Source organism: Sciurus carolinensis, chromosome 11 (genome assembly GCF_902686445.1).
Source record: "Sciurus carolinensis chromosome 11, mSciCar1.2, whole genome shotgun sequence".
NCBI lineage: Eukaryota > Metazoa > Chordata > Mammalia > Rodentia > Sciuridae > Sciurus > Sciurus carolinensis.
In genome coordinates, this window is record NC_062223.1 from 75,734,028 (window position 1) to 75,751,979 (window position 17,952).

General features: G+C 33.8%; 1 protein-coding gene across 2 annotated transcripts in view; it reads right to left on the bottom strand.

Moving 5' to 3' along the window:
* Fchsd2 (FCH and double SH3 domains 2) overlaps positions 1–17,952 on the bottom strand; it is a 244,730-nt gene that overhangs the window by 141,563 nt on the left and 85,215 nt on the right. For both annotated transcript variants that reach the window (XM_047517161.1, XM_047517162.1), the window contains exon 4: positions 275–351. In XM_047517161.1, coding sequence (XP_047373117.1) covers positions 275–351 — 77 coding nt within the window. The remainder of the gene's footprint in view (positions 1–274; positions 352–17,952) is intronic.

The following is a 17,952-nucleotide window of genomic DNA, read 5'->3' on the forward strand; positions in this document are numbered from 1 at the left end:
CCGCCATCTACCTTCTTTAAATCTCTTATGTGCGTATTAATGTAATAACATACAAACTTGGTCTAAGACATATAAAAATGACCTAATTCATATAAAGTCTATATATGTTAAAATGCTAAAAATTAAAATTAAAAAAATTGATAATTCTGAAATTGTGTCTAAAACATAGCAAAGAATTCTTTTAAAAATTAGAATCTTATGTTAGCTATATGTGATAAGGCTCCAAGTAAAACCATTTTTAAAGGAAATAAATAAAAACCACTTAGTAAGTTACCTGTAATCATTCCGATCATCAGCTTTTATTCCAGGCCAATCTCTCTTCAGGTACTGACTAGCCAACTTCTGGATGCCCTGTTAAAAAATATATATTTTTTTCTAAAATAAGTATTGTGCCATAAAGGAAGCTCTTTCTATTAAAATATATTAGTAGACAATCCCATTATTCCAAATGAAAACTTAATTAAGAAGTAAAGAACCAATGATAAACGGCAGAACATCACAACCTTCTCTCATTGTTCAATACTCTCGTCTCCATTTTGAGGAAAAAGATGAGTGTAAGGATGAAGACACTGAAACTTAAGTAATATACATTTCACTTCACCAGACCATTTGACTAACCATAGAACAAACTATCTCTGGTAGGTCACAGAAAACACAGCTGTCCAACTCCAGAGCTTGGATCATACAGCTTAACATCTCAGTCTCCTGCCACTTCTTAGCTGAAGTGTGGGCACATTTCTAAGTCCCAGCAACAGATTCTCACATTCGAGGAGAAGAAAAAGTGCATTCAATTTGGAACAAACAGATGTATGCTGGCTTAAAGATTACTGAGCAAACTTTGGTGCTGTACCATACTAGTAATTCTCCAGTCAGACTCAAGAGATTTTTTTCTTTTAAAAGAAACAACAAAACAAAACAAAACAATGACACAAATCACTTCAAATCAAAGAAATTAGTTCTAACAAAAAATAAACCCGCTTACTATTTATTACCCATGCAACATGAATCTGGACAAAATAATATCCATCTATAATATGGAGGGGCTATGGGGCTCTTGAGCTTTGAAGATCATTTTGTTGGGAACTGAAGTTAAACTACTCATTCCAATTATGTAACATATTATTGAGATAACAACATGGTCCCCTAACATTATAGCAGGGTCAACATAATTGTATTTTTAAAGAAATCATTAATTTTGGGATACTGATTTCTATCTTGTAGCTGTAAAAAAAAAAAAAGAATATCATTCTGAAATGAAGAACAATCACAGTAATTCATAGACCACCTACTTTAAGCAAAGGCTCAATTAAAAACTAATTTTTCACTCTGTACAAGCTACTTTTCTAATAAGATCTGCTGGCAAATCAATTTGGCTTAATTAAATTCATTATTGAATGCCTTTGCTGAAATATCACCATTTTATTTTCCAAAGTATAGCAGGGACTGACACACACCTTAGAATCTCAAGTTCCTCATGAACTCCGCAATTGTTTGGTTTCACTATTTCCAGGTAATATAGTCTACAATATGTAACACTTCCACTTAACTTATCTCTCCTTTGGGAAACCTGATTACTAAGTTTCCCCTGAAGATATACATATTTTGTCACTTCTGCACCTTGTTCCTATCATTCCCATCACATGAAATATCTTCTACTTTATGTAAAGGGCCTTTTAAAAATGCAGGATCTTCAATTTTTTAATTCAATAAACCAATAAAGAGTGAAAAAAAAGAACCATTATAAATTTTAAATAATGATGTGTTCCAATTAATTGCAGTCATTATTCTTTTGATGCTCAAATTGTCCTATCTGTGGTCTGTAGGAAGCCTTTCAAGTTGGCTTCCATATTGAAACCCCAAGACTTTGACTGCTTCTTTGTTTTCTCTAACAGTTCCTTTCAAAGACCTGCTTCTCTCTATAATCCTGACTCCTTTCAGAGAGAAACCATATTTAAAGCACACAATCCAGGCACACCTTCATACTTCAGGTCTTTGTGTCTTTCTCTAAAAGGACTTTTCTAATCACTATACATAAAGTAGTTCACACTCTATCCAGTTATTTTCTCTCACACAACACTACTCATTCATAACTCTTATACATGGTTACTGTCTGAAATAACTATAAGTTGTCTGGCTGACTATAAGCTCCAACAGGTAAGGATTTTGTCTCTCTCTTAATCCCTGTATCCCTAGGTTATAGTACAGAGACCAGCATTTAATTACCAATAACATCTACTGACTGCATAAATGTATGACATTGATCTCCTTTTGCATTTTTGACACTAATTAATTTGAGTTAGAAATACTCGGATCAAAACTTCTCCAGTTCCTGCTGAATACAGTGGTACATGTCTGTAATCCCAGGGACTCAGGAGGCTAAGGTCAGAGGATTGCAAGTTCGATACCAGTCACAGCAACTTAATGAGATCCTGTCCCAAAATAAAATAAATGGGAGAGGATATAGCTCAGTGGTTTCAAACCCCTGGGTTAAATCCTCTATACTGCAAAAACAAAAAATAAAAAACTTCTCTGGTTCCTAATTTTTGTATATTCAAAGGAAAAAACAAGCCGTACAAGATTTTTGAGATTATGAATAGGTGGCTTAAATGCAATAAATAAGTTGATCAGTAAAATTATAGTCAAATTTGACCATTCTCACTACTGAAAAGGAACCCCTGTGTGGATATTTCAAAGCAACGAAAAAAATCAGTTTATTTCATGCAGAGAAGGTACACATTAATTTTGGTGAGAATTGAAATAAGTCAAGCTCCCTGAATTCCAGGAACTCATTATCTATTTAAGTGATATAAGGTGTATACAAAATAAAATGTTAGGCAACACCTCAGTTACTACCACATAAGTGTTACAATGTGATAAAGTACACAAATAAGGAAAAGCTCATGTGACATTTTCTTTACAAATTACATCTCTAAGTTACATTTTCCATTTAACTGCTGCTAAACAATTAAAAAAATTAAAGATTTGCAAAACACTTCACACAAAACATGGATGTGACATGGGCCTCTTCTCACAAGCAGAACCAGAACAGAGTAGACTGACAGCACTCTTAAAAGTTATAGAGAACAAATGAACTAATTTACCAAGTTCTTTTATACATTCATTTCTCTTACCTCTGTTAAGCCTTGTTATAACCACAGAAAAATAGGACACTAAGATACCAAATGTACTTAAGGTCAGTCATAAAGATGATGCCTAGTTTAAGCTAGAATCTCAAGTTATCAAAAAGTCTTCATAAAAGATATAATAATTTTAAAGTGGATTTTATCTAATTCTCAAAAAAGCATGAAATTACTGTAAAATTTGTGCATTATAAATTACAACAGCAATTTCTAGAACTCTAAGCCACAAAGTTGGACTGTATTAAACTGAATGAGCCCTTCAAAGATGAGATGAGGGATTCATGAAATAGACAAATAGTGAGATCGCTAGATGAAAGACTTCATTCAAATTAGTTCACAGAGGCAGGAATCACAACTTCTGTGTGCTCTGTGCAGCTGTTCAAGACCTAATCTGCATGAAGCTAAGAAATACTGTGGCTCTAAACAATATTTCATGCCTCTGATAGCATTCTACACTTAAATTAACTAGTTTCTCTCACATCATGATTAAAGCTACATTTGATGAATGAAAGGTATACTTATATAGAAAATAATCTACCCTAATTAATTTGCTAAGGAAAATAAACAATGACTTGCAATTAAAAAAACTTTTTCATTTTTATTTTTAAATCGCTCTCCTGGCCTATGTCATTACTCTCTAAAATTGGTTCACCAGACATACATTTATTTATATTAACAGTAGTATCACTGATACATAATGTTGATCTGCTTTGTACTATAGTTCATTCTGGAGCAGTGACTTCCATAAAGATGTAGTACTATCAATATACCCTTTGGACCATCCAAAGACATCACATTCTAACTTTTTAAAAAGCCATCAGTGTCTTATGTGAGACTTGCTTTGTTTTACCTCTCAATAACACTTGCTGTATTGCTCTAACAAATGAATAAATACAAAGAAAGCCACTGTTGAGTAGACACTAGCAAATGGACTGATGGTTTAACCTTTGGTCATTCACCACAGCAAGCTAAGCAGGAGTATCTTTCGTGGCTCTGGCACAGGTTATTTTGTATACTGTTCTTGCCCCAGCATATACTGAAACTAATGTTGAAATAAAATTTAAACTAAAGGTTTACCATCGAATGGCTCTTTAAATATTAGGAAACCATATTCTTTACATACTATGCTGAGGAATATTGGGAATCATATTCTTGACATACTATACTTTTTGGTCATGAAATTCCCAGTGTCATGCAAAGGATCATTTAAAAATTAGGTCTACTGCATAAGCTGAGTACTTTCAAACTGATGGAATGATCAAATAGTTGTCTTTGCTATATTCTTAAATCACTTTTACAGTAATAGATTAAGAACTTTACGCTTTAAGGCTTGAAATATCTTTCACTGTTTTGTATGATACATAATTAGAAAAAAGTTAAGCAGTATATCATTTTAAATAACATAAGCAATTGCCTTTGCTTACTTTTCTATTAATTCCATGATGAAATGAAATATTAATCTCGTGTTGTTAAATGCACTAAACATTAAATATATATTTTAGCTTTTTGCTTTCATTAAAAAAGATTAATTTTATTTAAATTAATTATGTAAAAAAAAAAGATCTATTGACATTTTAAATGACTTGTCTTGCTTGATTTAAAGACCAAACACAGAAGAAGGAATGTATGAAATTTAACTTTAATTTATAATAAAAAAATCTCAAAAAACTTCTAGTGGAAGGATACTTCCTTAATTTCATTAAAAACCCACCAAAGCTCTGCTGCTAACATACTTTTAGTATGACTGGGACTAAGTCAATCCTTTTCGACATTTTACTGGAAGTCTAGTCTACCTAGTATGAAAAGGCAAGAAAAAGAAAGAAAAAGCATAGAGATTGGAAAGGAAGAAATAAAGCTATAACGCTATCTTTTTCCGCATAGCACAATTTCTTATCTTAAACTCCTGGAACTAATAACTGACTTTAGCAAAATTGCAAGATACAAAGTCAATATACCAAAACTAATTGCTCTCCTATATATCTGCAGTGAGGAATTGAGATTTTAAAAACTATTATAGTATGAGAAAAATTATTTCAGGTATAATTTGACAAATATGTACAGGATCTACAAGTGGAAAACTCCAAAATACAAAGAAATAAAAAAATCTAAATGAACAGAGATATGATATTAACGGGCTGAAGACTTCATATTGCTGTCAGTTGTTTCCAATTTGATGTATACATTCAATGTAATACCAGTCAAAATTCCAGAAATCCTTTTTTTTTTTTTGCAGATATCAAAAACTGATTTGTCCATTTATTTATTTTTTCCATGCTGAGGCTTGCACCCAAGGCTTCATTCATGATAGCCAAGCACTGTACAACTGAGCTACACCCCAGACTTCAAAAACTGATTTTAAAATATATCTGGAAATGTGTAGAGGGAAATGAGGGGAGGGGCGGGGATGAGGTGGAAGATGGTGGAATGAGACAAACATCATTACCCTGTATACATGTATAACTACACAAATGGTGTGACTCTACATTGTGTACAACCAGAGAAATGAAAAGTTGTACTCCATTTGTGTACAATGAATCAATCAATCAATTCATTTTTGAGGTCTGGGGTGTAGCTCAGTTGTACAGTGCTTGGCTATCATGAATGAAGCCTTGGGTGCAAGCCTCAGCATGGAAAAAATAAATAAATGGACAAATCAGTTTTTGATATCTGCAAAAAAAAAAAAAAAAGGATTTCTGGAATTTTGACTGGTATTACATACCAGTACAATGAATTAATCAATCATTCTGTTGTCATGTATAACTAAATAGAACAAATAATAAATATATGTGTGTGTGTGTGTGTGTGTGTGTGTGTGTGTGTGTGTGTGTGTGTATCTGGAAAGGTAAAGACAGTAGGATAGCCAAAACAATTCTGAAAAATAAGGACAAAGTCAGAACTCCCATGACCTGATTTAAAGGCACACTTAAAAGCTACAGTAATCCTAACTGTGGTACTGGCAAAGAATGGACACAAAGACCAATAATACAGAACACAGATCCCAAAGATACATTCACATAAAGTGGCAAAGGCAATTTGATGAAGAAAGGATAGTGCTAAAACTGGATGAACATATAACCCCCCAAATCAATCTCAGCAAATAACTCACAACTTACACAAAAATTAACTCCAAATCATTCACACATCTGAACATACAGCACAAAACTATAAGAACGTAGAAGAGAATTTCCTTGTATTTCGATGGAGCTCTAAATACAACACCAAAACCAAGATGCATAAAAGAAAAAAAAAATCACAAAATTGGGCCTTATCAAAATTAAACTCTTTTCTGGGAAAAGACACTGTAAAAGAAAAGATATGCTGCAAACTAGGAAAAAGTATTTGCAAATAACATATCTGGTAAAGGACATATATCTGAAATATGTAAAGAACTCTTAAAATTCCAGTTATCAGAATAAATCATCCCATTTTAAAAATGGCAAAAAGATTCAAATAGACACTTCATTGAGGAATATATAAGGATGGCAAATCAGCACAACATTACTGTCATTATAGAATGCGGATTAAAACAATGAGCTACCATTATGCATACATCTATTAAAATAGCTACAGTTCAAAAAACTAAACAGTGCCTACTGGAAATGCAAAATGGTAGAGCAATGCTGGAAAACAATTTGGAAACTTCTTACGAAGTTAAACACAGATTTTCTATTTGACTCAGCAATTGTATTCTAAGTATTTGGCCCAATGATTTGAAAAGTTATATCTATAAAAAACTCAGAGCACAAAATGTTCATAGTAGCTTTATTCATAAACTTTGAAGCAACCAAGATTTCCTTCAATAGGTGAATGGATATGCAAACTTTGGTACATCATTACAGTGAAGTACCATGTAGTAGTAAGAAGAAACAAACTATTAATTTACATAACTTAGATGAATCTAAGTGAAAGAAACCAAAATGAAAAGGTTTAATGTTGTTTTATTCCATCTATAGAAAAGATCAATTTATAAGAGGAGAAAACAGATCAGTGATTGCAAGGATTTTGTAGCAGGGAAAGTGTTTGACTAGAAGTATAAGACTTTAAGGGTGCCGAACTAATCTTCAACTGCAGTTGAAGATACATGACTATGCATTTGTCAAAATCCACAAAACTGCAAAACCCAAAGAAGGACTCTTTAAGAGATACAATTTTTTAAAAAATCAAACAGGAGGTAGGGGTAATCCAGGATAATACGTAGAGAGTAACAAATGAAGCTATATATACTACAAATATATGACATAACCTCACAGATGGGTAGGGGGGTTAAGAGGGAAATTCTGTAACACTGTAAAACAATAATTTTAAAAATTGACTCAGGTAAACTTGGAAAATAATATTCTGACTGGAAACTATAAGGTTAACTATAAAAGGAACTATATATAAACACTGTACCCTAGTTGGCAAAGTTATTCCTCACTAGATATAGGTTAGTAATTCTGTAATCTGGAATGTATACTCTGGGAATAAAAAAACAAGTGAATGGTTGACAGCTGGAGCCAGGATGCTCAGTGTTGGAGAGTAGATTATGATAAGCAAGAGGGGGAAATCAGAATAAATCTTGAGAGGGGTAAATTAGAGTTGTGAACATTTAATTCAATATATACATAAAAATAATTACAGACAGGTGTATATATAGCATAAACAGACATATTTTCCAGCTCTGTCCACTGATAATATCTAGAAGCAATGATGTCCCAGTAGCAACTAGTATATCCAGTGCCAAGATCTTTGTGTCAAAGGCCATTCTCTAATAAAAGGAAACAAGATTCCTTACACAAAAGTCTGATTCAAGGGCTAGGATAAGGAATATGCCAGAAGGCAAGAAAGTGTATCCTCCCTACAAATGGGGAGCATGTCAAAGAGATTAAGGAATCAACCCAAAAGACATCCCAAAGGCCAAGAATGGAACAATTTAAACCACAAAATAAAGTAGTAAGGGATTATAACTAACCTAAAGTATGAAATGAATATTCATGAGTTCATTCTCATATAAAGAAATAACTAAGTATATAAAAGAGGAAGAGAGACAAATTTCCCACACAAAATTCCAAATAACTTGAATAACTACTTGCCACTCAAAGATAGAGCTTAAATCCTACCTCCTGAAGGTGGGCTTCACTGAGTGACTTCATTCAAAGGAAAAGGATATAAGAAGGAAGAAAGTAACTTAAAAACCTGCCAAATACTACTTTGGTCAAGTGATCAAGGTTAATATCATCAGTAATAAATCATACTGACAGCTTGACTGCTTGCCTCGCAAGCACAAGGCCCTGGGTTCAAAAAAAAGAAGGCACTGCAAAAGAAAAAAAAAAAAAAAAAAAAATCATACTGACAGCATGTACCCTTGATGTGATATGTTGAGAATGGTACTTCACCTCTGAGGTGTTCTTCTCTAAAACCTATAATCTAATGCAATCATGAGAAAAACCTAACACAGATGTAAGCTGAGGAAGTACTAAGTTAGAAAGTACTAATCTTTAATTAATATACATGGATATGTACAGATTTATTAAGTAAAAAGTCAAATTGGATTTAATAGTGACCATATTTTTTTAAATGTTTTTAAGTACTTTATAACACTTTGACAGGATAGGCAGGATGTGAAGAAACTGAAATTAGGTGAAAAAATTGGTAATGTAAAAAAATAGGGGAAATGTAGGATTGGGTTACTGGAACAAATTTTAACTTGTACACATCCAACGTGTTCTTTGAAGCTTCTCTTACTTATATACTGAATTCTTTCTTAGAGACCAGGAAATCTCTATCCTTAAAGTAGTTTTCCATAAAATTATTTTTTCCTTTAAAAAGTCGACCTCTAGGGCTAGGGTTGTGGCTCAGGGACAGAGCACTTGCCTAGCACCTGTGAGGCACTGCATTTGATCCTCAGCACCACATTAAATAAATAAACAAATAAATAAATAGACGTATTATGTCATCTACAACTAAAAAATTTTTCAAAAAAAAAAAAGTTGACCTCTAATGTCTTTCCTTTTATTCAATGCAAAGTAACAGTAACATTACAATTATCCTGTTTAAAACAGAATCCTAAAAAAAGTTTTAAGGACATTTCTTAGAAAGCTAGTTTTAATAACTCAGATATGTTATCTCAATTTACTTTGTTTACACAAAACTTACAGTTGCCTTTAACATACAGAAGAGACACAGAAGTCATCTGTCTAAAATGCTCAGCTCTCAATTGAATGCTGCTTTCTGATAATTTCATAAAAGTATGTGCTAAATTGCATCAGACTGAGAACACGATAGATGTCCCATTTACGTAATGCTGTTGCCAATATGAGTGTATAACTTGGAAATTTATGTAATAGAAGGTATCCTCTTTTTAAGGAGGAACAAGGCCAAATCTACCCAATGTTAAATATTAAATGCTAGGTTTATTTTCAAGTTTTTAAACCTTCTTCTCCCCCACAAAATCTTGTTTTGCTTTGTAGAGTTCCTCCATTTATTCCTAAAGCAATTTTTATGCAAGCTTTAATCAACAGAACCTGTTAGAGACTAGTATAGAATGTATCAACTTCGCTTCATTCTACAATTTCAATAATTTTAAATTTATTTTCTATTTTTCTGTAGATTGTTTAACCTAAAAGTAATAGTTACACTTTTGTGACTTTCTTGTTTCTTTCTCCCTATATTTTGGGGAAAAGAAAAAGATACAGACACACACACACACACACACACACACACACACACACACATGCATGCGCACACACAGAGGGAAAAAGAAAACCAATATACATACACACTCAGTTACATTCATCTTTCCACAAAGAATTAAATTATTAGATGGTAAAAACTGAATTTGGGGGAGCTATTAAAACATTATTAGAAAACAAATAGCTTCTGGATTTTCAGAATAAAATGTTCATAGTTTTGGCTTATTTAGAAAGTTAATGAGTCAGAAAACATCCTTAAAACTGTAATTTTTAAAAATCTTTTTATTAAAGTTATATTTCAAGGAAAATATTATCTGATACCTATTCTTCAGACCCCTAACATGTATATTTTTTTGGGAGCAAGCTGGTTTCTGTTGTTTTAAAATAATAAAGTGTTATATTATCATAATTGGGCTGCCTGCTTGATCTGAAGACAGCTGTAAAAACAGTTTCTTCTCCAAATGTAGAAACTAGAATGCATTAAATCAGAAAGCAAATAATAATCCCACATGCTTGACCGAAGTGATGTGGAAATGGAGGTGGAAACCCCCCAAAAAAAATAGCCAAAATGAGACTGAACATTCAAGGGGAATAAGAGCCATTCTTCCTCCATTTCCCTTGTTGGGTGGAAAACAATTATAACTCATCATTGAAACTAATATTTGAGTACTTACTTTGTGCCAGATGGTTGACATTTCTTAATGAACTTTTTATGACCACCACCTTATATAGCAGATACAACAGAAGTTATAAAAGGTTAAGTAATTGGCATAAGATCACCCAACTAGTTAAGCCTACATCCAAATTCAGATCTTTCAAAGATTAAAATAATTTCAGACCAATTTATTCAGATATGATGAATATATTTAAAATATTCTTGCTATCTCAAATCACTATACTTTTTGACTAAAAGTTCTCTATAAGTTCTTTAAAGAATATGGCTACAATAAACCTAGAAGTTCAGCCTTTGTTTAGCAAATAATTGCCGAACTGGCCCATTCCCCATTTTGGTGAACAATTATGCACATATACGTTTAAATTAATAGATTAGCCCCTTCTACCGGTTTCCCCTTATATTAATGTATTTTACTACTGTGAAACATTTGTTATAATTAGTGTGATATGTTTGTTACAATTGATGAAATGATACTGGTACATTGTTAACTGGCACAGTAAGGTTCACTCTGTTCTATAAGTCTAATTTTTTTTTTTTTTTAGTTGTAGATGGACATAATACCTTTATTTTATTTATTCATTTTTATGTAGTGTTGATGATCAAACCCCATGCCTCATGCATGCCAGGCAAGCACTGTACTACTGAACCACAATCCCAGCCCTATAAGTTTTTTAATACATATTTTTTAGTTGACAGACATTAATTTATTTATTTATATGTGGTGCTGAGAATTGACCCCAGTGCTTCATACATGCTAGGCAAATACTCTACCACTGAGCTACAACCCCGGCCCTGTTCTGTAAGTTTTGACAAATGAACAATGTCATAGCTCACCACTGAGTTATTATAATAGGATCACTGTACTGAAACTCTACAATATTCCATAATTCATCCTTCCTTTCTCCATCTCCTCCCCATGACCCCTAACACTGATATTTTCATTATCTCTATAATTTTGGTTTTCCCTGCCTATATTTGGAATCATACAGTATATAGCCTTTTCATATTGGCTTTTGTTACTTGGTAATATGCATTTAAGGTCCCTTTATTCCTTTCAGTGGCTTGATAGCTCTGTTCTTTTCACCACTGAGTAATATTTCATTATCTGCCATTCACTCACTGAAAGACATTTTGGTTGTGTCTGTTTTGGTAACTATGAATAAAGTGGCTACAAACATTTGTGTGCAGATTTTTGTGTGAATGTAAGTTTTTAACATATTTGGGTAAATGTCAAGGAACACAACTGGTTGATCTATGATAAGAATGTGCGGGGACGGGGGGGCGGGAGGAGAGAGAGTAGACTGAGACAGACATTATTACCCTATGTACATATATGATTACATGAATGGTGTGAATCTACATTGTGTACAACCATAGAAATAAAAAGTTGTACCCCATTTGTGTACAATGAATCAAAATACAGTCTGTAAAAATTAAAAAAAGGTTATATCATTTTGCACTTCTATTAGCAATGAAGAAGTCCTGTTGTTCAATACTCTAACTTGTATTTGGTGTTGTCATTGTTTTGAAATCTAGTCATTCAAACAGGTATATACTGATATCTCACTGGCAATTTCCTAAGATGCCAGCTTCTTTCAAATGCTTTTTTGTCATCTGTGTATCTTTGCTAAGATGTTTATTCAGGTCTTTACCCACTTTTAAATTGGGTTGTTTGTTTTGTTACTGGTGCCCCCCCCCCTTTTTTTTTTTTTTTTTTTTGCGGTGCTGGGGATCGAACCCAGGGCCTTGTGCTTGCAAGGCATGCACTCTACCAACTGAGCTATCTCCCCCAGCCCATTACTGTTGCTTTTTAAGAGTTCTTTACATTTTGTTGATACAAATTTATCATATATATTTGAAAATATTTTCTCCCGGTCTGTGGTTTGTCTTTTCATACTAAACAGCATCTTCCTCATGGCAGAAGTTTTCATTTCACATCTATTTTTAACACCCAGCTCTCATTAATTAAGGTGAAGGAGTCTGTAGGGATCAGACTGAAAAAGGAGAACACAGGTTTGCATATGATACTGAGTTCTGCTAACGACATGAACATTGAACAAAGCTAACTAATTTTTTTTTCTTTTTTGGTACTGGGGATTGAACCCAGGGACGCTCTACCATTCAGGGTGCTACATCCCTAGCCCATTTTACTTTTTGTCTTAAGACAGTGAGTGTCTCACTAAGTTGCTGAAGCTGGCTGCAAACTTCGATCCTCCTGCCTCGGACTCTAAAGCTGCAGGGATTACAGGTGTGCAAAACCACATCTAGATCAAATATTTCATCTTTGAAAATGTCTTCACATTGGTACTGCCTAATTCTGGTATCAATTCAAGAGCATAAGATTTTAACCAAGCAGATTCACCATTTGGAAAACATTGTATTCTTTTCTTGATATTTACTTAAAAATAAAAGGTAATTTTTAAGAACAGTTGTAGGGTCATAATAAAATTGAGAAGGTATGGAGTTCCCTTATATCCCCAGTCCCACATACCCACAGCCTCTCCATTAACATCCCCCACCAGTGAGATACATTTGCTACAATGGAACCTACATTTACACATAACATAATCACCTCAAGTCCACAGTTTATACTGGGGTCACTCAGTGCTGTAAATTCCACAGGTTTGGTGAAATGTGTAATGACATATATCCAACCATTACAGTGTCATAGGGAGTACTATCACTGCCATAAAAAAAGTCCTCTGTGCTCTACCCAGTTGTCCCTTCTTCTCTACTCTTATCCATACCCGGCAACTACTGGCCTTTTCATCAGTCCATGGTTTTGGCTATAATTAATTTTTTCCTCTGCGTTTTTGATAAAGGACTTTCACTGGTGAAGAATGTACTCCTCCTCCATACCTACTCAATATTCCTACCTTCTCTAGCTATTTTAATCCCACATTTCATAACTTCCTACAAATTTAGGGCCCTTACACATTATGTCATGGATGTGGCATTTAGTCATATAAATCTGATTAGCTATAATATTATATATTTTGTAACTTTTATGTATATCCATCTTATCATTTAGACTTTATATTCTTAATACAGGAATCCTAATTTCCTTCTAATTCTACAAAGCTAACAAACTTGTTATGCACAGTGCAGACCCTCAGAGATAGTGACAGTCACCTTTCCAGCTGAAACATCACATACCATCTATCACTAAGAAATTTTGATGACTGATTCTAAAAGGGATCTTAGAATTTATCCAGTTGAACTCTCTTGGACTAAGAAAACAAATTACTTACATAAGAACTGCTACTAAGTAAGAGGGACAACACCATTATGACAATAACTCCTACTTCGAAGTTCTTTTTCTAATACATAATTTTTTGGGTTTCCTGGGTGTGGTGGTGCATGACTATAAGCCCAGCGGCTCAAGAGGCTGAGGCAGGAGAATCTCAAGTGCAAAGTCAGCCTTAGCAACTTAGCAAGGTCCTAAGCAATTCATCAAGACCCTGTCTCTAATAAAATACAAAAAGGGGTCTGGGATTAAGTGCCCCTGGGTTTCAATTCCTGGTACCAAAAAATAATAATTTTTTTGGCTTGACATCTTTACTGTGCCCATCCTAGTACTCATTACCTCTATTCAAGTGACATCAATTTAGCATATCCCAAATGAATCTCCTTACTTCTTTCCAACAATATCTGTCTTCATAATAATTTCAAAAACACTTCTTTTTTATCCACTATCACTTTCAAGCTGTAATACTATTCTTCTCCAAATCCTATTTCTCACAGTCTAGTTTGCAACTGCTCACTGGGAAGAAACAACTCCTTTACTTGGACTTGGTCTCCTGCAGACTCCTTCAAGCAGGTCTTACCTCCCTAATGGAGCCTGACTTTCTTCAGGGTCAAGTCTGAGACTTTGTGCCAAGGACAGTGAGATACTCATGACATAATATTCATCACTAGGTAAGCATTCAGAAAATAACTACCCTATGCCAGGGAACATACTGGACTCTGAAAAGAACAGAGGTGATTCTCATGTGTTCTCAGCCCTCAAAAAGTTTAATGAGTATAGATTTTCAAGTGGAAATAAAATATGAAGGGAAGACAGAAGATTGAAAAGAGTTATGTTTAAGGGAAGCTTTTGTTGGTTAATTTAAAAATGGAAGAAAAAGTTATAGGCTGAGGAGAAGCTAGTGGCAAAAAAAGGAACTGAAACTCAGAAGAAAATGAGTGAGAATAATAAAAACAAGGTTAACAAACTGGAAGGTGTTAGGGTCAAAATCACAAAGGCGGAAGGGCTGATTTTGGTTAGAAAAATGAATGACGGGGCTGGGGAGATAGCTCAGTCGGTAGAATGCTTGTCTTGTAAGCACAAGGCCCTGGGTTCGATCCTCAGCACCCAAAAAAAAAAAAAAAAAGAAAGAAAAATGAATGACTCACTAAAGGAAGGGAAGGTAACACATATCTACATAAATGTAAAAGGGAGAAGAAGGATATAATACTGAAATAATTTAAGTTGGTATGAAACCTTTCAAAATGTACTAAAACAGTTTAGAATATAGATTCCTGAATCCTTCTGATTATACAATTCATCAGTTGAAAAAATTTTTGGACACATGCCCCTAAAATAAATAAATAAGTATATTTAGTTATAAATCATATTTATTTTAGATCATAAAACATAATATAACTTGAATAAGATAAATGTAAAATAAACGATTTTTCCAATGTCTTTCCAATTGTAAAAGGTTCATGTATTACATATTGATGGTTATTCTCTCAAGAGAGTTACAAGTGTAGGATAAAGTTCATTGGTACAAAAGTAGCTATAAATCTATTATTTAGTAATCTTAAGAGTTATTTTTGACTTACCCATTTCAGGTCTGTTTGGGCTATCTCTGTGTTTAATTAAGCCGATGAGCTTTTTGGAAAGAAGCCTCATTTCTGCTCTTTTCTTGATGTATGCTTGTGCTTGCATTATCAGAATTATTTTCCATATGTTCTATATTTTTCCAGTAATCTATAGCTATTTGTTTAGCAGTTTGCAAAAAAGTTTAAATTTCAAAATACCATCCATAAATCCACATAGTCACATGAAAACTTTTATACGCTGCATGAAAGCAAACAAAAGTGCAGGTGCTGCTAAAAACCAATTCATATATATAAAATCATCTTGTATTCACCCAATAAGTGTGAACATTCTACTTTAGACCACTGATTCAGATGATGGATTTTATTCTCAAACTTAATATGAATTACATATATGAATCTGGGAAATTTACTTGATCTCAGATTCAGTCTCATTATTCATAAAATATGGACAATACTTCAGTAGGTAAAGGATAAACCATGGTACATCCATACTTCAGAGCATTATTGAGCACTTAAAAGAAATCAGCTTTGAGTCCTGAAAAAACATGGAAGAATCTTAAATGCATATCACTAAGTGAAAGAAGTCAATCTTTAAAAGCTACATACTATATAATTCTAATTATATAACATTCTGGAAAAGGTAAAACTTTGGAGACAGTAAAAGATCAATGATTGCCAGGGTAATTAAAGAAAGATAGGGACAAATAGCACAGAGGATTGTTCTTAGGGCAGTAAAATTACTATGTATATGTATTATGTATCACTATAATGGAGGACAGAAGTCATTTTACATTTACCAAAATCCACAGAATGTAAAACACTAAGAGTTAATCCTAATGCATTATGGTCTCAGGGTGATAATGTGTGTCAGGCTCACTGACTATAACAAATGTACCATGGGAGTGGGATGTTGATAAAAGAAGAAAGTTGTGCCTGAATGGAACAAGAGCATATGAACCCTCTTCTAAACTTTGTTCAATTTGTTTATGAAACTAAAACTACTCTTAAAAATTAGTCTTATTATATAACAAGGACAATACCAATATATCTCAAATGGTTGCTGTGTTAGTTAGCTTTCCATTGTTGTAACCAAAATACCTGGCATAACAACCTAAAGGAGAAAATATATATTTTTGCTTCTGGTTTCGGAGACTTCAGCCGATGGTCAGTTGGCTCTGTTGCTTTGGGCCTGAAGTAAAGTAGAATATCAGGACAGAAGAGTGTGGTACAGGGAAGTTATCAGCGCATGGCAACCAGGAAGCAGAGAGAGGGAAGGAGAGAAAGAGAACACAGGCAGGTTAAGGAAGGGGCCAGGAACAAGATAAACCCTTCCAGGGCATGCCCCCAGCGACTCACTTCCGCCAACTAGGCCTACCTCCTATAGTTTCCACCACCTCCCAGTAGTCCATTCAGGTATCAATGGATTAAATCACTGATAAGGTCAGAGCCCTCATGACCTAATCACTTCCCCAAAACCCCTCCTCTGAAAACTGCTGCACTGGGGACCAAGCCTTTAACCCATGAGATTTGGGGGTGGGGACAGAGGTGGGCATTCCAGATCCAAACCATAACAGCTATTGTAAAAATCAATAAATAGGGATCTGGCCCCAGTGCCTATCAACAGATGAGTGGAAAAGGAAATGTGTTACACATACACAATGGAGTTTTACTCAGTTATAAAGAAGTATGAAATTATGGCATTTGCTGGAATGGATGGAACTGGAGAATATAACACCAAGTGCAATATACCAGTCAGAAAGTCAAGAGTTGAATATTTTCTCTCATATGTGGAAGCTAGAACAAAATAAGGCAGGGAGTAAGGTGTCCCATGAAAATAGAAGGGAGATCAGTGGAGTGGAGGAAGGAATTGAGGAGAGATAGGAAAAGGAAGGCACTGTGGAATGAAAATGACCAAATTACATATGTACATGAATATACCACAGTGCATTCTACCTTTATGTATATCTATAAAGCATCATTTAAAAAACAATAAATAAATAGAACGGAGACCAGTAGAGGAAGGGGAACAGAGTAAAGGAGGAGGGGAAGAAAAGAGGAACTACTAGAGACTGAAGTAGAACAAATTAATTCGATGCATGTATGATTATGTCAAAATGAATGTAATACACTATTATATATACCTATAATGCACTAATAAAAACATATATGTGTAAGTACCACATGTATATACTACTTACTACAGGTTGTCGATAATGTCTCTTAGTGGCATTTGATCTTTCATTCACATTCAATAAATATTTAATGAAAACTAGAAAAGGTGTTTATTATGATAATCAGGCAAAACAAACTCTGGCAAGTAATTTTTAAACAGTGTTTTCTAACCCACTGACCACTAATTTGACATTGTGAATTTTGCTATGTATGATCACAATGTCCATCAATTACAATTCTAACATATAAATTCAATTCAGTTGGTCTTTATGTACAGTATGTCACATGTAAGTCTATCATATGTAATTAAAAATAACCTGAATGTACATGTGTATATGACAGACTGAATGTAGATAATTAATAAAACGTTAATATAGCAATGTGTACACTGTGAGGACAAAATCTTCCTAAATTCATGTGAGTCATTGGATTGATTATCAAGGAAAAAGAATGAAGAACTGGTTAC